Below are 27518 nucleotides of genomic sequence, written 5' to 3' on the forward strand. Positions count from 1 at the left end.
CCATGTCAAGGTGGAAATACTTTTACTGCAGCTAAAATGACATTGATGCGACTATTAACAAAATCTCATTAACTTTCAAATCATTGACTTGAGGGCAGTTGTTTATATAAGAAAGTTCTAGTGCGTGCCAATTTATGGCATACCCATTTTTTAGAAATCACGAAAGTTGCTCGTAATTCAAGATATGCATCATCGAATTTTAAGGGTGACATCAAAACTGACCACACCCGGCATGCAGGCAATGCGGTCTCTGTTACTGTCAGACTGGAACTACCTGTGACAAGAAAGCAATGAAATTGGCGTGCTAAAGCAGTATCTGGTCAGGAAAATCAGCAAGCATTCTGAAATACACAAGCAGACAGCTTCTTCATTGCGTGCAATGTGTGGCGCTTATCTGTTTCTTTTTTGAACTGCAAACAGGTGCGAAAACCCATTTCACCTGTGTGCAAGAAGCGCCGCTGTGGCTGCCCGAGTTTTGAGCTTTACCAAGAAAAAAAAGGTGGATATTGTGGTTTTCTTATGCACAGCCTGAAAAAAACACATAAGCACCAAACACCACATGCAAAGATAAGGCGATCCGCTGGGCAAGTGAGATGACTTGCCACTTTCCACGACAAGATACGGCTGCAACGCGTCTTCATTCAAATTTCATCACTTACGTTCCCTAGTCCAGTAACAATGAGCCACTCTGAACTGGAAATTTATGCGGACAAGTTTTGCAATATACAGTAAAACCCCGGTGATACGAATCTCGCGGGGGTACCAAAAATATTCGTATCATCCGAAATTCGTATCACCAGAAAACATGGAAAATTAGTATGCGACAAAAGAAAGTTGGCATACGTTTTGATTTAGTGTTTCCCAGGGCCGCACCGACGTCATGAACAGCTCTAAAGTATTGCCAGTAAAGTTTTTAGACGTCAACGATCATACTTGTACTCGTAAATATACGATACGTGCGCGCGTGTGTAATCAATGAACCAGATGTGTTGTGACCCGTGACCGCTAGTACCCCCTTCCTAATCTTACTATGCTTTTCTGCGTAACATCAAAGTACTCCGGTGAAGGTGACCTTAAGAAGCGCTTTGCACGAGATAGAGAAGGCCAGAAAATTTTAGAATCGCTGTCCTTTGTTGCTGTTGCCTTCTTGTCGCGGTGGTGTTGGGGGTGCTTTTCGGGAGATTTACAGCCGTGCCCGCAGAATTGGGAGGTTTGCTCAAAATCCGGGAGTCTCCCATGCAAATCGGAGAGTTGGCATGTGTGCGTGTATCCTGCGAGGCCTAGCTCCTTCGCCAAGACCGTCCGCTTCGTCTCTTGGGGTCTTCGTCCACCTTTCATGGGACTTCACGATGAACCCGCAGCCCAAGTTTCAGTCTTGTTTCATAGAACGTCTGATTGCGGGGACATGGCTTGCATCGACGTGGCAGAAACACAGTACAAAGACGCTGCTGCCTCGAAGACGGCAGCACGCGTAAACGCGGTGGAAAAAAAAAAAGAAAACGAACGGGACGTCAACGCCACCTGTAATCTAAACGCGAAGGCGCATAAAGACCTCCAAGATTCGCACGCACAATCTCTGAGACAACGACGCACCGTTGACGGTCGCACAGCGCGCATGCCCGCACCCGATGCGACTGCCACGTCTTTCGCGACAGCGTGGGCAGCCCCTGTTCGTACCTGTGCGCTAGAATATGTTCGTATGAAATGTCACCAGGTGAAAATCGGTTCGCAACAACCGTACTCCAATACATTGCAGGCTAATGGGCCCTGGCCAGGACCACAGAAAAATTCATATCACCCTGAAATTCGTACAAGCCGTGATCGTATCACTGAGGTTTTACTGTATAACAGAGTGTACTTGAGCCACATGCTCTGGGCGTGCCAGGAGGCCCCCATGAGGGGCAAATGCCCGGACAGGAGCGGGCGGAAGGCCATGCTCCTCAGCTCCAAACCACCAATACAAGCGCGCTTAATACGGCAGGCCGCGGCCGCCAGATCCCACGGGATCACGGCTGAGGTCAAGGTTTACCCCCCACTCCTCTGAAAGGGGGAGGGGACCTCTGCCAATTAAATAAAGTTTGTTCATCATCATCCTTGTTACAGGTAGTTCCAGTCCGAAATAACAGAGAGGTCACGTTTCCTGTGCACCAGGCACGATCAGTTTTGATGTCACACTTAAAATTCAATCACGAATATCTCTAATTACGTGCAACTTTTGCGATTTCTAAAAAAATGGGTATGCCATATATTGTCATGCACTACAACTTCCTAATGTAAGCAACTGCCCTCAAGTAAAAAATTAAAAAGTTAATTCACGAGTTTTTGCTAATTAGTCCTGAATTTAAGTGTGCAAAAACGACAGGAGCCTTGCTGACTTAGGATTTTTATAAGAAATACGTATCAGCTAAAAAAAATAACACCCTGTATGGCACGTCTTCCATGGGTTTAAAGTTCTTGGAGTAATCTGCACAAATGCAGATTTCTTAGCTATGTGAGAAGCTGTTATCATGGCAACTGCAATTGACAAAGTGTACATACTTGCCAATCTGTTAACATGTAAAAATATCCTGCAGACAAGGAGAGGAAGGAGGGAGGGGATTTATGCATGCACTTATTTTTAAGTTTGCTCTGAGAGCATACTTTTTGTGAGATATACATACATTGTTATCAATGGTTTACCTTGAGATGTAGCACACAAGCAGAAGCTTGCTGCTTCTGCTTGTGTGCTACATCTCAACAACACAGTTTTTAGATAACAGCAACTTCTGAGTGGCTGATTTTACCTACTTAAGAAACTTGCTTGAAAGAGGTACCCCTTTTGTCCTTCAATATTTAGAAGACTTCGAAGACTATGGTGACAGGCAGACATGCAAAACTTTCTGAATGCGACCCTGAAGCAACATCTGGGTAATCCTGAGCCCCTTTATTGTATTACTCTCAAATGTATGACAAAACACTTCCCTACAGCAAAATCCCGAGCAAGCATCTTCCCTCTACTGTGAAAGATAATTGGACAAGATTTGGAGGGAGGGTCCTTGCTCAGTTGCAGGCCAAAATTCAAGATGGCGGCAAAAGAGCCTCTAATGAAATGCTTTATTGAATATGCATGCATTTACTGTTTTCACTGAACAGGAGAGAATTTTCGTGTGAAATTTCACGTTACAACAAGGGGGGGAAAGACATTCTTCAAATGCTCCGACAGTTTGTGATAACTCAGAATGCAACCCCAAGGCGCCACACTGTAAAATTAGTAAGAAATCGTGCACATATATAAAGACTCTCAGAACTTCGTTCCTAGGAACCACTGCTGAGAGATTCCGTAGCAGAGAACAGGTTGAAACAAAAAATGGTGGGAGGGAAGGGGGTGGGTGGGCACTTGCTCGGTCGTTGGCGCATATTTCAAATCTCCCAAAAAAGGGAAGGGGGCCTCTTGCTCGGGATTTTACGGTATAAACAAAGTTTTAAAGAGCATTGAAGGCAGAGTAGATGTATTGCTACTGATATGGAACAGCAGCAGATAACGGCTGCTTCAGGGTGGTTGTACTGGGGCCGTATTCTCAAACGATCGCAAAAGGCGAGAATAGCAAAAGTATTGCCTTTGGTGAGCGGTGATTGGCTACTGAGCAAAACCAGAAAAGTGAGGGTGCCATCTAGTATTTCCATCCACGTGACGGTGCTCTATGGCACTCCTGGCATGCATAGAATAAACAAACACACCTTATCCCCGTCGGTTGGTGGTGAAGTCTAGCCTTGCAGTGATATAGGCGGTAGCTTCTAGTATTCAATCCTCAATGAATGTGCGCAGCATTTTTATGCTGAAGCTTTCAGCAAGCATTACCTTGGGGAGTTCTCAGTATTCGTTCTTTGCCAGCGTGCATTTTTTCATGGTTTGGACGTTCCAAGAACATGAACCGTGCGTTGCTCATGTGGTTTATCGTGCGTCGGAAACATGTTGAGATGTTGACACTACAGGTGAACTCTCGGAGTACGCCGTGTTAAACTCTCAACAAAAATACATTGCACACAAAGTTGCATTCCTTAAATATTATACTGTGCATTAAACAATTGCAAAAAAAAAAGAGAGAGAAAAAAAAAAAAAAAAAACGCTGAATGCACTTTCAACACATTCTATATTTCAAGTAGCCACAGCCAAGCCTGGCCACTGCGTAGAAACCAGCATATGCTCAAAAACGCCGCACTCAGGTCACTCTGCGCTCGTACGGTACGCTAACTCCTGTGTTGTGAGACATTCGTAACACCAACGACCAGTGCAACAATGGCGTCGCAGGCAAGTGTTCCTTCAGTTATTGAACGCCTCACATTCTACATCACCAAACAATCTCGAAAGGCGATACTATCCCCTTTCGCGATTGTTTGAGAATATGGGCCCCGATGACAATGAAAAGCATGAAGCGGTTTTAGTCATCGCTATATTGGTCACACTACACAAAGTGCAAATATGCCTTGTAAATAACCTTGTACCTGAGTTACACGAAACATTATACTGCTTTAAATGTAATGCTCGATACATTCTCAAAGTGATAATGTGCATTTCTCTTTCTCCTTTTTCCATTTTACCACAGGTTACTGTACTTTCCTTCACATCTGAAACTGGGTGTGAATACCTAATTGTGGTGTGTGTTTCTTCTGGTCCTACGTCCTTTTGCGCGCTCAAAGTTTTTAATCATGCGTTACCAACTAGCCCACCTAGCCATTTTGTTACCTAATTTCATGCAAGGAATAAAAATAGCCATCAAGAGGCTTTATATCGAATACTCATGGTTTGTTGAAACGCGATAAGGTGCAACAAAGCTAGACTCTTAGTGCAATTTCGCCTAACAAGAATAGCAGTCACAATAACACAAGATTTGATCGTGATGAAATGCTAGTATTTCATTGCAAGACATTCCAACAGCCCAGACTTAGAAGTGAATACCAAAAGGAACAAGAAATCACTAACACTGTTTGGAGAAACTTACATTATATGGAAAGCCAAGCTTGAACATTTGTACCCGGGCACCTGAATAAAGAAGCAGCATTTCTTTCACCTTATCACTGCCCGAGAAAGCAACAAATAAAATCAGTAATTAAGAAAATAATGCATAAATTTTCAGCAAAACCACTACCTTGTTTGCATTCAAGGCGCAATGCCATGATTAGATGCCGTGTGTGTTGCATCCAGATTAAATAACCAGTACAGACCCCGCCCGGTGACGTCAAACGAAAAGCTTAATTGCAACTGCAATGTCATTATTACAGCAAAACATGATGCACCTCCCACAGATACAGCAAACACAATGTGTGCGTTTCATTGTAGCAGTGATGGAGGTGTCATCATTCTGTTGCTAAGAATATACGGGGTGTCCCAGCTATCTTTAGCCAAGGGTTAAAAAATACAATATTAGAGGCAAGTGAGTGAAATCAGTTGCAAATTGCTGACAGCCACCTTGCGCACTACAGACAATTTTTTGTTTTGTAATTCATTAATTTGTTCATTGGGATTATTTAACTAAATTGCTAAATATTGACTTTAGGCAAGAAATGCGACTTGCGAAGTTCGAGTGTCTTCAGAAACCCCCATTGCATTATTTGTGATAAAGAAAGTCTCACGTAGTATACCATTTTTTCGAAGCTGCAAAGAAAGCCCGCGAAATACAAAAAGAACCACGTGACTAGCGCATTCGCGCGCAGCAAAGGTGCTGCTCCCAGCCGTGGTTTGAGCAAACGAAATTAGCTGCGGCCGCGACTTGCCGGCTCTGTTGCAGCGGTACGCCGATAAGTTGGTGGTGGTTTCTTGGCCCGTGTCAGCCAGTTGGCGCACGTGACAGTGGAAGTTGTAGTAGAGTGTACTAGATAGGGGTAGTGGGGCGAGGGAGAGCCGGCGGCAATGGCGCGCAGTGAGCCTCAAAGTACGGAAATTCTAACCAGCCGCGTGGCGGCGTTGCTGTGCCTTTCACCTAGCACTGGCGGCGCGCATGCCGGGCGCGGTCAGTTGGAATGTTTGGCGCGCCTCGACATGTTCTACAGAACTTTTTGGCATTATCACCTTTGCGTGCTGTTTTTTGCGTGAAAGTCTCGCAAGATGAGCAAACCACGTCACAGAAATTACTGTTTCCCACCTGGTTGCAAGACAGGATACGGTGGTGTGAAAAATGTCCCTAAACTGTCTGTTTGGTGTGCCCGAAGACATCGAGCGTCGTCGAGTGAGGGAGTGGAATCTCCGCCGTGCAGACAAAAGCGACTGACGCGGTCTGCGAACTTCATTTTGAAGCAAAGTATATATTGTGGGACAAAGTACAAAGTATTGAGGGACAAAGTACAAAGCCTGAAGCAAAGTATATTCTCAGGCGTCACACCTAAGAAAATCGATGAGCTGCTCATGGAAGGCAAGTTGGATTTTTAACCCCAGCTCCTTGCAGTCACCACTTGTATTTAGTTGTGGAAAAGAGTGACTCACGGCTGGTCTGCTACATGGCGGGTTATGTAGCCACGAAATTTGTTTTGAAGTGTGATTGTTCATCATGCAGGGATCTTCATCCAAATCCAAGTGAGGTAGCGGAGAATCGGCTCCCGTCAGGGTTCACAGAGCAGTGTGACCGGGGCGGTCTTCTATATCCATCGAAGGAGCTTCACACCTCCATCTCTACAGTTGAGGACCTATTCACAGAATGTTCTAGCGTCAACAGGCTTCAAAGAAACAGCATATCTGATGTTGTGGCCCTTGTAAGCAAGAAATTTCTTCCTTGCAACATCGTGGGCTGTACATTTCCCAGTGAGGAGAGTGTCAAAGTTGTTTCTTTTAACAGCGGAGCTGTTTAAGCTAGCCGTAATTTGTGTGTTCGGCCTGCCAGAAAAACTATCATAACAAAAAATGGGTATGTGCCACAGAAATTGGGTAAATCCCACTACTTGAACACATGTAGCATTCTTGAACACATAGCAGGGCTGCATGAAAAAACACAGACGAAGGGAAGTACACAGGACGGGCGCCCAGTTTCGCTGTTTCCAGCCTTGCGTGGCTTAGTGCAAGCTTCGCCCATTTTTTTTTTAATGTTCTTACGCGCCTGCACCTTTTGGTTAAAGGCCTCAACAGTGCTAACAGCACTAAGCGTCAGAGAGCCAAGCACATTAAACTGAGCAGGACTACTTAGATAAAAAGTGTGCGCAAATTCATGAGCCTTCAACTCGCTCACGCACGTTTGCTGCCGACGTATCCTGTTGTGAATAAAAATGTTCCTGCTTGTTTTCAAATGCAATAAACAGTTTTGGCAGACTGATTTGTTGATAAAGTATGCGGATTTACTTTAAAAACTGGATAAGAGCGGGGGTGCACGAACAGGTGCGTAGGCGGCCAGCCCAGCGCACTCGCGGCGCCCAGGTGAAAGTCGCAGTGGCGCCATCTTCCGTCGTCGATGCAAATGGCCTCACCGGAGAGCTCGCCCTCGTCCCACTGCCCCTATCTAGTACACTCTAGTTGTAGCGAGCACGGGCCAAGAAACCACCATTAACTTACCAGCCTACCACTGCAACGGAGCCGGCGGGTCGCGGCCGCAGCTGATTTCGTTTGCTCAAACCACGGCTGAGAGCAGCAACCTTGCTATGCGCGAATGTGCTAGTCAAATGGTTCTTTTTGTATTTTGCGGGCTTTCTTTGCAGCTTGGAAAAAATGGTATATGTGAGACTTTCTTTATCGCAAATAATACAATGGGGGTTTCTGAAGACGCTCTTGAACTTTGAAAGTCACATTCCTTGCCTAAAGGCAATCTTTAGCAATTTATAGTTAAATAATCCTAATTAACAAATTAATTACAAAACCAAAAATTGTCTGTAGTGCGCAAGGTGACTGTCAGCAATTTGCAACTGATTTCGCTAGCCTGCCTCTAATATTGTATTTTTTTAACCCTTGGCTAAAAATAGCTGGGACACCCGGTATATACAATTGAACTTGCTGCAACATATGTATAGTTACAATTTACTCTGGACAAAGTAGGCAAATACTACTTTCAAACATGGTATTAAACAAAACGTTCTACAAAATGCCACTTCTGTGTGAATTCCAAGGACAAAGAAGTTTGTCGCTTTTCTGAAACAGCTGCTTATACCTGTCTCAGTTATTTACATAACACAATGCAGATATAAAAATGTTCAAATTCCATATTTGCTAGCCCATGACCTACAATAAAGGATACCTAAAAGATGTACAGACACAATGGATGGACAACTGTTACACAGCCCATCCAGATGACTCATGATACAAGCAAGTGATGAAACAGAACAAAAAAAAAAAAAAAAAAAAAAAAAAAAAAAAAAAAAAAAGAAAGAAAGAAAAAAAAAACACAACTTCAGAATTTGAACACATGAAGCAAAAATTCACAAGGCAAAAATGACTGAAAACCCACTAAAAAACTAATATTTGCAGAAAATATGCCCATCTTCTGTTAGCAAACAATGATAGCTTTACAGTAGGGGTGTGCGAATATTCGAAAAGTTCGAATATTCGTCGAATATTACATTTGAAATATTCGTATTCGATTCGAAAATCGTGTATTCGAAATCTTTCGAATATTCGATAACTTCGAATATTCGAAAAATTCGAATATGCGATTCGATTATCATGCATAAAATAACTCGTCTTTCACATTTCTGCTGCGTTCGTATCGCTAAAAACGTTGCCGAGAGGAGCGATACACATCGTTAGTACACGGAGGCACGATATCTGCCTGCGACGAGCGCCCCAATACGTATGATTTATTGCTGGTGCATCTCCGACGTGCAGCGCTGTTGGCGATCATGTAACCGTACATGTTCAATATTATGCGGCCGTAATGTGCCGCACTACCACTCGTTCACTATGCGGGACCACTTCTGAAGAAAGACAGTGACCCACGTGACTGGTGGCGGACTGTTCAGATACCCCAGTGCCTTTTCAGTGGCAGGGGGGGGGGGGGAGGGGGAAGGGTTGTCTCTGTTACAAGGGAGCGCCTGCTGCCTGATCATGTTAAGCAACTAATATTTCTTCATGATAACTGATAACATCTAGTCATTACCTTCATTGTGCCGTGATATTTGCTTGTGTTGTGATGTGCATTGGCTAGCCTGGACATTGTGTTCTGGAGATAGCAGTGTATGTTGTGTGGCCAGTCAGGCTGTTAATGTTTTTTTTTTCAAATAGCTACATGTTAAATAAAATATTGTTACTGTGGATGCATTTTCCCTTTGATATTCGATATTCGATTCGATATTCGAAGGTGGATATTCGTATTCGATTCGTATTCGAAAAATTTGATATTCGCACACCCCTACTTTACAGTCTATAACCCCTACAATGCGAGACACATCAGATTCTTAGCGAGCAGCTTGCTGTGCTGTTTCTGCCAGTAGTGCGAGTGGTCTTAGTCAAGACCACAATGCCTTCCTCTAGAATGACTACCATGCTTCCCCACAAAGGTATTCCATGGCCTTTGACAACAAGCTGAATAACCGTTATTAAGCCCCATCAGTCACAGCAAAGTGCATCACATACAATCATGGAATGAGCACTACCAATATAGAAATGCATGAGTAAGCAATGGTTTGATGGAGTGGTAAGATGAAACAGTGCATCATAATAAATGCGCTGCAGATTTCGGCGATCAAAGCAATGAGAATGGCCATTACGACCAACATCACGGTAATGATGAAGTAAGCAAAGAAAGCTTTGCCTTAAAAATTCGCATTAATGTACAACTCACTGCTTTACTCACTAATAGCTATGCAAATATCTATTAGTTATAGTGATTGGCTGTAGCCCTGACACATCAGCAAAGAGCATGGATTCTTTTTTCTTTTTAGTTGTTCTCTGTGGCACGTGCATTAATCATCAGCCTCAGCAACTGAACTGGAAAACTACAGCATGGCCATTCATTTGTGGGACAGCGCAAGCATAAAGCTGGGCGAGGATGGAGAAAGTCCAACTTTTCAATGGTAAAGTTGAGGGTGCATTTGTTATGCAAGTGCACATGTTGTGCGAGTAAATATGATAAATTTTGCGTACGTGAAACTCGCAGTTGGATGCGACGGCTGCTGTTTTTCAAAGTGAATGGTGATGAGTGCGTTTTACCTAGAAAAAAGTCTCGTTAGTAAAAGGACAGCGCTTGATGTCAGACATAGAAAGCATTCTAACCTAGACCCACATTGTTCGGCTGTCAGAATCTGGATGGATGAAATAGCTTGGCATTGTCTGTCCATATGTGATATGGACAAAATGGTGCCAGCAGCAATGTATGATGTGTAGCCATGTGCAGTGCCATCCACCATAAAAAACAAATTTGTTCTGCTGTGTGAATACGCCATTAGCCTCAAAACCAGAAAAGCTTTTTCAATGAGGGTGCAGTTGAACCTTGTTATAACAAAACACAAAAGATTAAGATAACAGATTATCCATTTTTTGTGTTCACTTTGTTATTTCCAGGATATAACAAAGCAGATAAAATTCTCCTTGAAATTACCTTTACAATAAGTTCAATTATCCTGCAAATGGACATAATGAAGTAAATCTCGGAAACCAAAAAACGGCCATGCTTGCACGAAAACCATATTGCTTTCTGCAGTGGTCAGTGCTTGCTCAATGTGGCAGTTCCAAACTACCGCATCCCTTTGTCGAATACGCCACTGAGTACACTGCTCTTTCTTACAATATTACCGAGGAGGGTGAAGCGCTAAATGGATGACATGGACAAGGGCAGACAAACGACAGGCGCCAAGCGCCTGTCCTTTGTCCGTCCTTGCCCGCCGTCATCAGTTTAGCACTTCATCCCACTCGGTAATAATGCTACAGCAACTAGCCCAAATTTCCACCCGACTCTTTCTTACAGTAACACCGCAAGCCTCATACACATAGCCACAGGTAAGAGGCAGCTGCCTTCCTCAATGCTAGCTGCTCTGCTATCACACATATCTCTTTCTACATAGAGCAGCACAGGTGCGCACACAGCAAAACGTGCTCAGGCCGTGGTCTCCGAAACTGCACTGCAGCTATCTCGAAGGTCATGCCTAGCTGTACAGTTAAACATCCAGCAGTAGATCAAGTGTGATGAGATGGTCACTACACAGCAGTGAGAATGCCTAGTGCATACACTCCTCTTCACAGTGACGGCCCAAGAATGCTAGCGCAGTTAGGTGTGGCCTCGGTAAATGGACCAGCACTGGTACAACCTCACAGGCCACAAGGCAGCCAAGCAAAGCAGGTGCAGCGAAGTTCATTGGCCTTTTCGTTGGTAAAGTGGCGTGGCGACCAGCCTGGATCGGCAGGATAGGTAGTATGGTGTGCTGTGTACCATGTGCTGCTCCCTCATAACAGATTTTTTTCAGTAGCGTATCAGCCTGCAAGCCGTTCTCCTCTACTTTGTCGCTGTTTAGCCAGTTTTCAACAATATACACAAGCCAAGCACAATGCAGAAGTAAACAATCAACATATTGGAACAGAAACAGAAAGCAGCTACCAAAAGAGGCTGTTGCATCAGGTTCTAGAAAGTCACAATGGCACCTACTCCAAAGATTATCTTACTGCTAAATTAAAATTTCATCGCATATATGTGGCTTTGTAGTGGTATAGTGAGCTGCAATGCCATCATCTATAATTAACATTTTTGTGCAACAAAATTGCAAGGAATGTCAATATAACTTTTTGCGGTCCATTGTCGGGCTTCACTTGACAATACAACACAATTGTAATGGTCAGCTGTTGGGCAGTGCCCGACAAGCTTTTTCATGGTTAAATTGCACACGTTTTCTTACTGCATTATGCCTGCTTTCTCCCCATGCATGATGCGCCATCTCTTCAGGAATAAACTTTTACTCAAGGTTCACATTTTTTCACAAGGGTGAAGCACTTGTTAAGCTTGGCACCTTGGAACATTCAGGCGCTCTCAGTGACACACTGCTCGCAGCAAAGCATGACCGCTTTCTCACCAAGTGCCTTCTATTGAGATAATTCCAAAGCTTTTAGCAAGGTTTAACTGCATTTTACTCTTGCAACATTTATTCTGCACAGCAAAAGTTATGCATGACAGTGAAAACAAATTTAGCCTTTCTTTCTTTTTTTTTTTTAATGCTAGGTGGTATTTCATGTGGCCAGCACTGTTTTATGTCTGCTACTACATGTTAATATCTCCTCTGCTTTTCAGTCACGTCAAATAAATACATCTGAATGCCTACCGGAATGCAGACAATCAAACATTCCCACCTTGATTAAAAACTAATTTTATACACTTGTTGGAAATGATGCAGAGCCTAGAATGCCTCGACATGACCCATATCACTAGGCTGTGCTCGGTGCAGGGTGAATGTTTCAAAGGTAATTTTTAAGATTGGCATCATGTTCACAATACTCGAATAGAACTCAAGAAAAAAGCGGCTTTTCACCGTCAAAGGACCCCCCTCCAGCCAATGGCATCGCCGTGTCATTGTGACATCACGGCCGACCGCTATGCACCTTCAGGCAGCGCTTGGAAACACGCTTCTATGAGTGCGCCCTTGCCGTAATGTAGTTCCCCTGGAAGCCTTTATTTTGAGCGAAGATAAAAATTTAGTTTAATTTCTTTTATTTCCCCATTAAAATAAAATGCGTGAAACAGTTTATGGTCAATTGGAGTAGTGAATTGCTGCTTTTTTGCTGATGGTGAATTTACACTCTTCTGGATTTTCCCTCAATGGCTTGATTCTGGTTTTGAGCATTGCCGGCTTTCTTTTCTGCCATGGAACCCGACCAGGTGACATTGGAATGTGCTTTATCGCTCTCAAATGAGGACTGTGGTTCGTTACCATCCACGCCACACCGATGGTACAAGAAAAACAAAAGCAGCCACGTCGTCTGATCAACGGTGCAAATTATCCAGTGCGTGCATCGGCGACTGTTTCCAGGCAGTGCCGAGTGCTTACGCAGCAGACGAAACACCACGGCGATTGTCGTTACCGAACACTGCACACAATACACAAACAAGGCTTTTTGTGTAATTCAAATTGTGATACGAATTAACAGCACTAAAATCAGCTTGCGAGAATGCGGTCTCAATGATGCCGCCAATAGATTGTTGCGAACGGCGGAGGCGGACATTTCGGTTGAGGTCCGTCAGCGCGGAAGAACACGCTTTTTGATTCCCTTGTAAGAGCGGCGCGAAGGCGGTCCGCCACAACGCCACGATGACACGGCGACGATATTGGCTGGAGGGGGTTCCTTTGACGGCAAAAAGCCGCTTTTTTTCTTGAGTTGTATCCGAGTATAGCTACTGTATCCCCAGATCATTTGGCAGCATGCTGTTTGAAGGCAGTTAAAGAAAAAAAGAAAAAAAAAAAAAAGGCTAGACAGCCCTTCAGCATTGCCAAAGCTTATTTGGTAGTTATATATACACTAATTTATAATCACCTCAACAAAAGTGATAAATCAATGCATTTGGTGCTTAGGATGCCTTCACATAAATAAATGCCTCTGATGTGGTAATGAGAAACAACGGTTGCTAAATAAGTTCAACACATATTTTAGCCAAACTTTTTCCTCACGAAAGCTTTAAGATGCAAAATATTGGGAAACACATCAACGTTCTGTAATGGGATACCAAAAGGGAAAGTGATATAATGATATCTGGGCTTTTACATGCCAAAACCATGATATGATTGTGAGGCACACCGTAGTGGAGGGCTCCGGAAATTTCGACCATCTGGTGTTCTTTAATGTGCACTGACATCGCACAGTACACGTCCTCTAGCATTTCGCCTCCATCGAATTGCAACCGCCCCGACCGGGATCAAACCCACGACCTTAATAGGGAAAGTGAGCTGTTGCAACATTCAGAGAGTATTTTGTTAATGCTGCTCATGAGCCTTGAAAAAGAGGTTCATAGCTGCTCACTGCCGCTGGAAAAAGACTAAAATTTTGTATCAGTATTTCGGTAAAAAGTTAAAATCTTGAAGGAGTAAATGTAACAACTTACCATTTTTGTAGTTTTTTGCACTTTTCTGTAACACACACACAAAAGAAAGTTAACATATTGTACGCTCACGGGCACTGAAAAATATCTGCCAAATATTATACTCAGAGCAAACTTTAGCAATACTGAAAGGCGAGCTAGTTGGTACATATACATCATAATAACTTTTTCTAGCGCAGACTGACACACGGACAGCGCTGGTGTTGTTCCCTCTCTTTGTCCGTGTGTCAGTCTGCGCTAGAAAAAGTTATTACGATGCAAACTTTAGCATATCTGAAAACTCTTAACCGCCCACAAAGACACAGGTGGCTTCAACCTGAATAATTTGCAGTTCTAGGAAGTTTACAACTAGATCAACAAACGGAGATATAAAAATGGAGATGGAGGCTCAGCTCTTACCCGCACAGAGCCAACGGGAACACAGTTTCGGCAGTGCCATGGTATATTTGGCAGGAGAACCTGGTCACTTATCTTGGGTGTATGGCATGTTTGGTGAAACCCTGTAAACATTTGGGGAGGAAAAAGTTGTATTAAAAAGAGTGCTGCATTGCCATAACACCATGCCACTGCAAATCAAAACAAAACAAAAGTTCAGGGGAAGATGGTGGCTAGCAGTCATGGGAAATCATTGAACAGGAAACGTTGCGGGAGACAACGTTTTGACGAGAGAACTTGTTTTTGTCAGGGTAGCAACTGCCTTTCTGAGAAGCATTTTTATGTAGGTATTGTTCACAGTCGCCCAACCTTTATCGTAGAGGAGGAGAAGCGTAAGCTTGTTGGCAGCAAAAAACACAGGATAATTATAATTATAATAATCATATCTGGGGTAACGTTCCAAAACCACGATATGGTTATGAGAGACGGCGTAGTGGAGGGCTCTGGAAATTTCGACCACCTGGGGTTCTTCAGCATGCACCTAAATCTAAGTACAAAAAACATAGGAAGAGGAAGAAAGGCAGGGGGGCTGATTCCCATGCAGAGAGTCTTGTTGCCATGAGCTTGACAAGTAATAACATTGTATGAATATGCAGTTGTAATCAGACTGAAAGCGGATTGTCGTCATCATGTTATGTGCAAAATTATTCAGCCACTAGCCACGATAATGATGGTTATAGGCTCCCCAAGCATCGCTTAGTGGCGCTGCTGCTCTTGACAGGCAGCGTCATCTCTAGCATAAAAATACAAACTGGGTGCAAGCAACGCGCGTTTTCCCTTTTCTCCAATGCACTACTGCTCGCTTTTGTGCACGTGCAGAGCTCTCGCTTTTGTGCACTTGCGGTGCCTCACAATGCACCGCTTGCAGTGCGGCTTCAAAAGGATCTTCAAGCTTGACTGGCACTTCCGTAAAGCGAACTTGATAAAAGAAAAAAGGCTTGTCAATCATGTTTACGGTGAAGAGCAGACGATCGACGACGACGACGCTAGACTCAAAGCAAAATGCATTTTCCAAGTCGTGATTACACCGTGTAGCACGTATACCTTGAGGTAAGCCTCATTCTGTCATGTTAAAGATGAGTAATGGTCCACATGCACTCCGAAATGAAGCCGTACACGCTATCGATGTCCTGCGGTGTGGACTACGAATCATATGATTGTTGTTTTGATATGGCATGCTTACAGTAGCAGCCGTGTACTTTCGTGAACAAACGTTTGCGGCGTGCGAAAAAAAGAAATTATACGGCCATGGCACTGTTTCCTGAGAAGGTTAGAGTCAAGTCCTCCGTGTCGCTGGAGAATCATCCACCGATTAGGACGCGAGGCAGCTAGCTGAGCTTTAACCACTGTGAAGCAAGATAAAGTGCTTGCCTCGTTTTTTCGGCTCTCGTATCATGCTTGCACTCTCTTTTTACGAGGATATAGACTTGACAGGCGTATAAAACTTGCTGCGCGAACGCGGCTAGAAAATCGTACAAAGTCAGAAGGTGGTTACTTCAAGGTTGCAAATGCAAAGCATGTATTAAGTGCCAGTTATATTTAGCAGCTTAAATATATATCACCCTAATTAAGTGACAAAAACAAAGCGAACCTGCAGAACAATGTCAAAGCTTGCTGAAAATGCACAGACGTCCGTTCCGGGGTGATAAAGCAGCCTTCCTGACACGTGAATTGCAGGTGCCGAACTTCTGACAATGTGCTGAGACCAGTTGATTTCAACCAACCGCGCAACGCTAACGGTATATTGCGAGTGTGAACGTTCAACAACGACGGGTAGGTCTCATGAACATGGGGATTAAAAACACAAAGTTGTTTTACCTACAACCGTAACTGGACTTTCACAATGCGAGAAGATAGCGAGTAATCATTACTGTAGTCGCTGCGTGCATGCGCCGCATTACGCACCGATTCAGGTAGTCGAAACGAACGAAAGCAATGAACTCACACAGCCAAAATAGAAGGCGAGACAGCGCTGTCAGCTGTCCACACTTGCCGCCTTTATTTCTCATGCGACACGCCCGGGAACCGATACAGTTTCACACGTGAATCGCATGCCTTGGTGTTGTCTGCACTGTTGTGGCAGGCCACAACACCGCAATACTTTGGACCTCGCTTGCGCTACCGCAGTGTCACTTCTGCCAACGTGGAAATGCAGCTTCACACAGCAAGCCTCTCGGTTCAACGTGCCATGCTGTCGGCACGGCGCCCCAGTTCCCCGCACCGACTGAGCAGCGCGCGCGCGTTCCCGCTGCCGACAAACAGGTTGAGTTGGTTGAGTCGGCTGCACTTGCACCCAGTTGCGCCAGAGCGTCTCTCCAGAGCCACAGCGCGGCGCTGTCGTCGCGCTGCAAACTTGAGCTTGGGTTCCCTATATCCACCACCATCATCATGTATGGCTATCCATGATGATGATGGTGGTGGTAATGCGTTGTCAAAATCTAAGCAGACAGACAAAAGACAGAAAGAAATGATACTAGAAACTAAAAACAGCAACACCCATTAAAATAACAAAAGAAAAGAAGAAGAAATATAAGTTATTGCCCTCTTGTGACGGCAATGGCAATTAGTACGCTGGATATGCTGGCTCTGACAGTAGGCTGTTGCAAACATGCTTTTGGTTATGCTTTCGTACTATATTTCAGTGCACCAAAAATTTTCAAACTGTTTTTCTGAGAAAAAAAGGCATCCCTTAAATTCAGGTAAACACTGCGGAAACAATCTGTTGTGAGCTACTGCTTTCGCTATAAAATCTCCTTGGGGCAGCACAAAAATAAGTGTTTTCAATGGAAAATGCTGTGTTTTCAGTGCATTGACTGTACAGTACTCATGGACTGAAATGTGAAAATTTAGGGCTAAGTAGTGTACATTTGCTTCCAGCATCTTCAGTTCATGGTATATCGGCGTGATTTTGGCACGAACACTTACATCAGAACCAACATTACCTTTAGCGGCCAGATTCATAGCGATACAGTGCGGTTATCTCGAGCAATTGCTCAAAGCAGTCGTTATACTAAAAAAATTGATGTGTTTCAGTCTGTAAGGACTGTAAACAAGCCGTAGCCAGAATCTTCTGACAGCTTTGTGCCACCAAGGGAGACTCTGCTGCTATTCAAGTCAGCACTGCGGTAGTCACTGAAGTAAGGCATGTTCTAAATAGCAAGTCATTCAGGCATGTTCTAAATAGCAATAAAGATCTAAATAGCACGTTTAGTCCCATGAAAACGTATGGGCGTCGGCCGGAACTTCCTCTCGGGATAAAATTAAGCAGATTCAAATAAATGAAAGTCTTCTTAGACTTAAGATTCTATAAATTCATGCCTATAGAACACTATTTTAGCCTCAATATGTAATGATGAGTGTTTATCTGCAATTTCAATAAAGAAGTTTCACTGCTGCTAGAAAGGAAAACTGTGGCAATACATTGAAAGTGCGGTGAGCACCAGTAATCAAATGGTTGAATTGCATGCATTTTTTACAAACGAGCCTTTCATATTGCATGCGACACAACAGAGTGGCCTGCAGAAGTGGAGCAGCATCTTTCTTGGCAGCAGTAAAATTAGCTCATTATGGCTTCTGAGATGTGGTGCAAGATCTCTCAGGCCATTAGCTGGCAAGTGCTGTGTCAATCAGAGGCGCTAGGAGGTGCACAAACTGGCACATCATACTGCTCTCTCTACGCAGCATAATTAGGTGTTCCACGTGTATTGCATCAGCACCTCATTTGGAATTTTGCTGTGCTGATGTCACAAGTGACAAGTATGAATAGCCATAGAGGCAGTAATAGTATTAGCACATAATAGCAAATGCTATGGCCTAATGAACCTTGCAGTTACTCTCTCTAGGTGAAAAAAGGATATCGCCAACAAGACTCGCAAGCGATCTCAATCGGTGAGAAAATTACATCAGCACTTGTTTCAAGATATCACAGAGCACACTCTCCAAGAACCTAAGTTGAAAGAAGCTATCACTGACTCGCTGAAAACAACAGATCCACAGCGAAAACAATTCAATCACCTTTACAGTGTTATCAGCGACTGAACTGCTCCTTCAATAAGTTTAGGATTTAAGTAGCCGATCAACTTTTTGAAGCTGCACGCATTTATCCGGGGCACCTCTACATGGCCCCATAACATCTTGTAGGTGTTGTGTGATAAAACTGACTTACAACCGTGAAGAATCTTTGAAACATAGGGTGTTGCTGGAGCCAACGTTTCGACACGCAGACCTGTCTCTTCAATGCAAATCCCTGAAGCATTGAAGTCCTTGCAGCCTTGAAGAAGAGAAGTCCACTTGTCGAAACGTTGGCTCCAGCAACACCCCCGTTCCAATGATTTTGCATCACTTCAAGTTTCCATCTTCCCCAGTAGTTCTACCAAAACTGACTTACAAGACCTCTGTTAAAATGCACAGAAATAACTGAAATTTTTTACACTACAGTTAAACCTGCCTGTAACGAACCTCTATACAACGAATTCTTCTATATTACGAAATTTTTCTATGCCCCGCCGTTACTCCATAGAAGCACATGTATTTGTGGCAGCGGGAGACACCCTTGATATAACGAATTTTCGCCACCGATAACCTAGGGATTTCATCCCGAACTTTGTCATTTTGGCACAAGCAGGAGCCGCATGCATCTTCTGCGGTAACCCAACGACAAGAGCGCGAAGCGTCGGTGTATGACAACTTCTAAAACGGCAATACTATCAACAGCAGTGCCCTACTTACCGAGAAATTAAGCTAAATGTATCACACGATGAGTGCCATGAGCGGGACAATTTTGAAATGATCCCGATGACGTGAGAGTGTCCGACTACAATTAATCAAACTAGCTGCAATAAAAAAAAGAACCTTCCATGCATCAAGAGACGTAATAAAATGCTGCTTGTTCGTTTCTGTTTGATTCATGGAAAAAAGAACCTCTTTTGGCGTTGCCACGGGGAACAGCGCGTGCCATTCAAACTTTCCATTTTCGCCGAACTGCGTTTCGCCCAGCGCCCTGCTTCGCTCACGTGGTCGCGTCTCAGTGGTAGTTTTGGTAACGCGTACTGCCACGTGTGTTTCGCACGCTCGTGAAAGTCGCCCTGAGAGAAAGTTCGACAAAAATGTCACATGCATGTGATGTTGCCGGATGCCTGAACGGTGCACGCCGCCAGTACACGCTGCCGCGCAGTAAAGGCGGGCAACGTTGGGCACGGCAACAGTGACGTAAGAAATACAGCTTTCAAGCGGGTGATTTGAAGTGCGCTAACGCGATGCGGACCACTAAAACGCGATTTTATTTCAAAATAAGCACTTCCTTGGCACAAAAGTAGCACTATAAGGTTTCTGGACCGCTATTTCAACAATCAACGTTGACTTAATATTTGCCTTTAGTGTCCCTTTAACATGACACCAGGTGACGAAAAAAAAAAAAGAGGAAGGAAGGAAGAAAGAAAACGCGCCGTGTTGTTACGCTTCAAGTTCACGTCGCATATAGGCCTCCAACGCTCAAGTTTACACAGCGCCGTCCGCCGCCCCCCCAGCGGAGAGAGGGGAAAGCTCCGGTAGCTCGGACGGGTCGCTCTTGCTTGGTTTTCCCATTGCGCGTGCGGAGAACGTGCTCCTCGGGGCTTTTATCTCGCATTTTTCACGCTATGGGTGCCGTTCCTTCATCGTACTCGAAAGCAGACATGCTGTCCTGCTGCATTGTGACCTGTCACAAAAGTTTAAAAATGACGAAGAGCCGAAAACTTCCTGTCATGTTCTACTGTTTCCAATGCAAGCAGTGCGAGGAGCAGAGGCGTCAAGAGTGGATTATGGAAGTTCGCCGCGATGATTTCGTGGTCTTGTCACCTTGAAGCAATTTTTGTCGTACACAGTATTACGAACCATTAACGGGGAGAAACACGATGATCGTGCTCATTTGAAAGGGAAGTGCGTTTGTGAACCGAAGCTACAACAAATAGACAGCCGCTGTGCGTTTCGAGATTGCGGGCTGGCTTTCCGAGTCAACCATTTGTAATGTGACAGCAGCGGAACATGTGGGCTTATTACACCACAGTTTAAATAACGTACCGTGAGTACTAAGTGTTTAATTCAGCTGATTGCGGTACATTTCCCGTCGCGGCTCCCTGTAAAGAGAATTAAGCTGCATGTTTGCACTCAGCGTTTATATTGGCCTTGCATGCGACACGCCGTGAAGTGTTGCGCTGCTAAGATCGTGGTCATGGGTTCGATTCACGCATACGGCAGCTGCATTTCGATGGGAGCGAAATGCAGTAACACCGGCGTACTTAGATTTACGTACACGTTAAAGAACCCCAGGTGGCCGAAATTAATCCGAATTAATCCACCACGGAGTGCCTCGTAATAATGGCATGCGTTCGGCACGTAATAGAAAGCCTTGCATGCGCGTGAGCCGCGGGCAATATACAGTTACCGCTTTGGAAACGAGCTGAAAAAAGAACCAACATGGCAATTAAATTTTCTATGGCTTCGCGAATTCAGCATAATCTCGGCATAATCATAAACATGCGCGATCCCAGTGGGTATTGTATAGTATCAGAGGCGTATACAAATGCACGCACGTGTGCGCGTGTACACATACTGCAAGCAAAATGAAAATTTTCGGGGAGGGTTTGAATACCCCCACCCCTGGCTATGCCCCTGTATAGTATGATGCTGACCAAGCAAGCTGTCGAAACAACCAAAGCGACATTCGAATAAACGAACACCGTGCGTGATCAGGCGTCGATATTATTCGAAATGAAACACGCCTCTGCAAGAAACATGCTTGGTCGAAGTGGGCATGAAATATTTATTTTTTGTTTGCGCGTATCATTATGCTGTCAAAGGGAGCTCTAAAAAAATCCAAGGTGACATTAAACTTGCGATCCGACATTGTTATCATTCGATGCAAACCTCGGCAAAAGTGAAAGTCCCACGAAACTGAACAGTGCGCATTGCGATGCAGCCAGTGACTCAACAGGGCAGATGTAAATTTATGCTTTTCACACTGAGCTCATAATAAATTTAAAGCCGCACGACAAACTTGGCATCCAAGCAATCAAAAAGTTATCAATAGAAAACGCACGCGAAAGCGTGCTGGATGTTTGCTGAGAGCTCCGAGTAGACACGACTGCCGCAACGAATGTGCGTTTTACCGGTAACATAATTACAGAACTCGCGCAGTCATCTCCCTATTCAAGTCAAAGAAATGTGCCCGTTCAGCATCGGCACGCACGTAGCACTCGCACAAACAGCATCGTCCTTGACGACCTGCTCGGTCCCGAAAAGGTGGTCGATCAACCGTCCTCCTCTGGTGAGATTCCCACCGTGAAAACGTTTTTTTTCATCTCTGGGATCTTTCTGAACCTTCAGAGCAAGCGACACGTGTAGCTGCACGTGCACGGCGAGCAGAAAACAGCGTGTGCAGGGTGTGTGAACGTGCTGAGACAGTGCAGTCAAAAGGCAGGTGCGGGGAGAGGAGCGACTGGTTTTTGCAAGAAAGGCGGCGAAACGAGTGCGACGCAGCGCCCCCTGGCTGAGCTTGGGAGGCCTATAGAGTTTGCTCTTCGTTTTCGACACCATGCGCGCATGCGTGGTTTCACTCCGCGCGCATGAAGCAGCTCCTGATGACGTGCAGCTTTTGCGATTTTTTTTAATGCCGACAACTGTGTCGTCACTACTGAGGAGATGTCAGATTAGGCACTGGTGGGAACTTGTTTGCGATGACGGTGACACGATGGATCTTCAGAGGTCGACTCGTCATCGTCGTCACGCACTTTACCTTCTTGTGGAGCACCGTGGGTTCAAGAGACCGTGGCCTCCAAATTTGGCTCTGGCAGCACACCATCGCATTGCCGGAGCCAATCTCGGAGGCCACGGCTAGACGATGACGGAGCAGCGTTGTACTGATGTCCTTATGAACGTTCAGTATTGCCATCCCTTCTCAAACAAGCAATAGAGCAAAATACACAGTTTTTTGCCGCTAAATTAATGTTTTTGGTGAGCTCTGCCTTCAATTCCCTTTGCGTTTAATTTGTGCATTTATTTTCCGAATTTTCGTGCTGAAACTGGATATAACAAAAACCCGTTTATAACGAATTTTTCGGGAACTTGTCAATTTCATTATATCCAGGTTTAACTGTATACTGAACCTTGCTCGATTCATATTGTGCGTGAGATGTCACAAAACATAAAATACTAAGGAAACCATGAATGAAGTTATCATAATTCACATCGTCATATCACTTCCAATTGAAACAAAGCTTTTTCTTTGGTTTTGCGTTGTCCAATGGGCTTCCATACAGCTTTTATCTAACTGGGTGGAAAGCAGCAGTGCATATAGTATTCAGTGTCATACTGCTGTGGGCGAGTTATGATGGCAGAGTGCAGCAGCGGCATGGGCGTAAAAGCTTTATTAAATTGACTACCGCAGTTTGTTGAGCCTGCATTTCTTTCAACCTTTAGTGTGTTGTATGGCCGGAGTAAGGAGAACTTCATAATGCAGACTGAACTGTAAACGTGGTCGCAGGCTCTTGAGTTCAACAAATAGATTTTCGTTTTAACTTCATTGAAATTGGTGTTCTCAACATTTTTTTTCCTGTCTCTTTTGTGTAAAGAAGATTCCATAGGTGTCCACACTCTGCATAAAAAGTTGAATTTAAAGGCAACAAAGCAAATTGCAGATTTTACTAACTTTGCTACGGAGACGTTTACCAGTACTCTGTTTCAATAGAGTATAAGCATCCATCTTTTAGATTTACTATTCCTTTATATTCAATTATTCATTATACCTGTGTTTGTAATGTGTTTCAATTGTAGTACCGTAGAGAAACTAGCCACATTTGTGACAAACCAGCTGGTGTTACATGGTTCCTACATAAACAAAAAGTTATTAAGTATCTAATTCCCTGCAATCACTACAGAAACAAAGAAGTCGTTTCTCACTGCCCTGTATAAAGCACAAGAGCAGAAAAAATTTTACACACGAACAACAAAGTCAAAGCAGCAGACAAAGCTGTAAGTGCACAGATAGCTTGCCTACACAAGTACAAACTGGAGTTACTGCCCACCTTTGTTGCAAGTGTCACAGATGACAATCTCATTTGGAGGTTCCGACTCGCCCATGGTGCAGACGCTACAGACAAGGTCATTGTCTTGAACCACAGTCAGACTCGTCAGAAGATGGGTTAACAGCACATGTGGCGCCAGGATCTATGAAAACAATGGACCACCTTCGAAAATCAACAAAGACATCAGGAACTTTTGACCTGGGTATACAAAAGTCCTAAAAGGAAATACAGTATTTGCAAAGAAATGCCTCAGAACACATGACAGAATATTGGTGCATTAGAAAAAAAAAAAAAAGACATCATTGGACTTACCTGAACGTTGATTGTAGCACTTCCCATTGACAATCTTTTCTGGGGGGCCACTATGAAAGACATTGCCATTGAGACGCACCTTGGCCAAAGTACCATGCTCACCAGAGCTTCCAAGAGCATGACCAGACAACTGCGTATCAAAATATTTGTCATACATTGAAGTCCTTTTTTTGAATGCAGAAAACTAACACTTAATATGCTCTTTTTAATAAAAACATGCATGTTTCTTGTGAAATATTCCACATAAAATCATGGTTATTATGTATAAGAAGATGACTAGCCAGAAAGCAACCTATTACGAAATCAGCCCTAACATGGTCGCCAGTCAGGTAGTCTTGCCTGACTGGTGGCTATGTTACCTAAATAATAACAGTACGAAATAAATCACAGTAAATGTAATGGCGTTATGACAACCATGCGGAAACCGTAAAAATCACATATCTTATAAATATGTTAAGAAAGGGAAAATAGACAACCACCCGTTTGTAGCACGAAGCCACAAGGAAATCCATACGGATTTCTCAGAAATAAAGCCTCTTAGTTGCCGAAAAATTCGTCCTGGTCCGGGGATCGAACCCGGGACCAACGCCTATCCGGGGCGGTCGCTCTACCAATTGAGCTAACCAGGAAGCTAGCAATTGGCAGCGCGAGGGCGAATTCATCGACAACTCGAAGCAACTGGACACATATTGCAAATCAGTTCTGCGGAAACCCGCAAGGTGGCGGAAGGGTTAAGAAAGGGAAAATAGACAACCACCCGTTTGTAGCACGAAGCCACAAGGAAATCCATACGGATTTCTCAGAAATAAAGCCTCTTATAATATGTAAACCTTAAAACAAGTGTAATTGGGTGTGGCTCCATATTTAGGATTGCAAAGAAGGTACTCTGCAAGTTAGCTGTCCCTGCTTTTCCAGGGATCAAAATCAGATAATGCAGGGTAAGGTTGCATTACATTTTTGGCTATGGCATCTTCATGCAGTTCACATTCTTTTCTGGGTACAGAAATATTAACTACATCCCACTAATAGTCATATATATGGACATATAAAAATATAAAGCTATGTACTTATGAGGATTCCAACAATCACGATATACAATGGTTCCAGTGCCGAGTGCTTCAACAGTACAAATTCAAGACATGGTGACAGCAGTACCAACAATCAGGGCTGGAAGCGGGCTTCAGTCTTTTGAAGCCGCTCAGGAAGCAAAAACAGTGCTGTTTTGGAACAGCTTTGGAGCGGTAAAAGGGGTGTTTTGGAGCAGCTTTAGAGGACCAAAAGGCATGTTTTGGAGCAAATTTCTGGGGTCAAACGTCATTATTAATTGAAATATTTTATTCCTGGGAAACACAACAAAATCCAGTGGTTTTTACTAAACATTTAACACTGATGAACAGAGCAGACTTACCACAAATTATTATATATCTGCGTGTGTTCCCATCATTAAAATATCACAGCTGACAGAGGAATAACTCAGAGAAAACAGAGATAAGCAATGCTTTGGATAGCTACACAAGACCAGACCTTAGAAGAATTAAAAGTGTTCATGTTAATAAAACACCACAACTGACATGAACTGAAGACTAGAAATGGTCTAATAAAACTTACCTTCATTCTAAACCCAATGAGACTATAAAAATAAATTAATAAATTAAAAAAGCATTGCTCACGTCATTAAAGTGCGAAAGCCGACATGAAAACCAAAAGAAAAATAGAAATAGGCAATGCACTGCATAGCTAAACCTGACTACACCTCAGAGAATTTTCTTTCAATGCTCACATTGACAAAACACAACTGCTGACATGCACAAATGACAAGACGAGAGAACTGAAATGTTCACTTTTATTGCAATAGCAATTATATGGACATTTCCGGCGGGTTTTTGCCGTCGCCGTCATGTTCCGTATAAAGTCCGAATTGATGACATCGTCCCACACATCATGTTTTACGAGCGAGTAAAAGCACGCAATCACTGGGGACGAACGCAGCCGAAGCAGAGATGAAATGATCCGGCCAACTCCGTGACACAAAGGGTGCATGCGATAAGATCTCCCCATGTGCAATGCCTGCAGTCGATGGCTCAAGCAGAGAGGAAATGCCCCGGCCGTCTTTCGTCGGGGAGGTGGGGGTTGCGTCGCTTGAGCAGCAAATGTGGACTTTGACCATAAGAGCGTGGTCACTCGCGTGCGCGTTATCTTGGCAGACATCAATGCAAACGGCCCGTTTACTTCGCGTTGAGATGACAGACAACACGAAAACCACTTCGCTCCCTGAAGCTGCCGTATTCCCTTACACCAGCGTTTTGTAGAGTTACACGAGATCGGGTCCAAAGAGTTAGCTGCTAGCCCGTCGTATAACATTACAATTTGTTGCTATCGCATTCATTGCTTCGCCCTTGTGGCAAAACTGTGATTGCTTCGCGCCGTCACCAACATCACAGAGATCGTGTCAGGTGATAATGATGACAGGAGCTCGCTTGGGCACGCCACGTCGCGGATGACAGCGGCACATGAAGGCGCCAAGGACCGCTTGGGGCAGTTTCGGTGCAATAATGAGTTTTGGAGCAGGATGGCGCAGCAGAAGCGGATTGGTGCAACGAGGCGCCATTTGCGCAGCACTTCCACCCTTAACCCTTTGAGGGTCGAATTTTTTCGCGAAATCCAGTCCAAAAATGTGTAATTTTTTTATTGCTGAAATAAATTCTTCAGATGATTCTATTTAAGAAAAAGATAGTCTAAAGCTTTTTTCGTGACCGTAAAGTGACAAAAAAAATCATTTTTGTTGCTACATACACATGGTTTATTCGTAGTAAAATCAAGCAAAATCTTAAAAAAAAAAAAGAACCTTAACTGTTTTTTATAAATAAAAATTATGCATTGCATTAAACATAGCTCGCAGACACAAAAATAAGCTCACCAGGGTACTTTTCAGGTTAAAAATGTTCGTGTTGTAACACTAAAAACTAGAGCTGTGTGAATAGCAAAATTTTGGGTGCGAAGCGAATTCGAATAATAAAGACTGAGTGCGAATCGAATCGAATAATTTCGAATAATTTTCGAACATTTCTCAAACATTTTTCGAATAATTCGAAGTGAAATTACAGAAAAGGTTTCAGAGAATCCCTAAGTATGTTCTTGTGAGATCGCAACATGAAAGTGTTCCTTTTCGCTAGGTTGATGAAGTGCTGGTGGGGTCATATTTCATAGTTGTCTTTCTTATCAAGAGTGAGGCAATGTAGAGGCCGAATTGTATTTATGTACATGATTTGGTGCAACCAAAGTGTCGCCGACAACACTTTACACGTGATAGGCAGAGATGCCATTTCCTCAGCCTCTCCTTCTCTTTGAACTGCTGTGGAAGGCCAACTGATGTGGCGGACAAGGGTGTGCTCCCTTCAAGTCCGGAGTTCCAAATCTGCCTCGTAGACGTCGATATATAAGAACATCTGAAATTTTGGATGCTAAAAAGCTTTGGCATCCGATTTTTTGGACTTCCTGCCCAAATTTTAGGTCCAAAACAGCATTAATTGAGCCCCCAACTCTGAAACATCTTTCATCTCCATATTGGAACCAGCGTTTTCTTGAGTTGATACATTTGCGACCGTAGCGGAGCTTGAAAGGCAGCTTTGCCGCAATACGGGGGTGTGATGAGGTGAAGCAGACTGGAAATCTAGGGACCACTTCCAAACGGACGTTGACTGTCTTTTGGCTAAGTTTGACCGTCACGGACCTTGAAAGGCAGCTTTGC

General features: G+C 43.9%; 1 protein-coding gene across 3 annotated transcripts in view; it reads right to left on the reverse strand.

Moving 5' to 3' along the window:
• Window positions 1-27518, reverse strand: part of LOC119401833 (PHD finger protein 1) — a 129950-nt gene that overhangs the window by 33178 nt on the left and 69254 nt on the right. For 2 of the 3 annotated variants that reach the window (XM_049417604.1, XM_049417599.1), the window contains exons 4-9: window positions 23771-23900; window positions 23459-23600; window positions 14364-14464; window positions 13968-13992; window positions 10034-10099; window positions 4980-5020 (exon numbers count right to left, since the gene is read on the reverse strand). In XM_049417604.1, coding sequence (XP_049273561.1) covers window positions 4980-5020; window positions 10034-10099; window positions 13968-13992; window positions 14364-14464; window positions 23459-23600; window positions 23771-23900 — 505 coding nt within the window. The remainder of the gene's footprint in view (window positions 1-4979; window positions 5021-10033; window positions 10100-13967; window positions 13993-14363; window positions 14465-23458; window positions 23601-23770; window positions 23901-27518) is intronic. The other variant, XM_049417601.1, reaches the window with a different exon arrangement.

The sequence above is a fragment of the Rhipicephalus sanguineus genome, chromosome 1 (genome assembly GCF_013339695.2).
Source record: "Rhipicephalus sanguineus isolate Rsan-2018 chromosome 1, BIME_Rsan_1.4, whole genome shotgun sequence".
Lineage (NCBI taxonomy): Eukaryota > Metazoa > Arthropoda > Arachnida > Ixodida > Ixodidae > Rhipicephalus > Rhipicephalus sanguineus.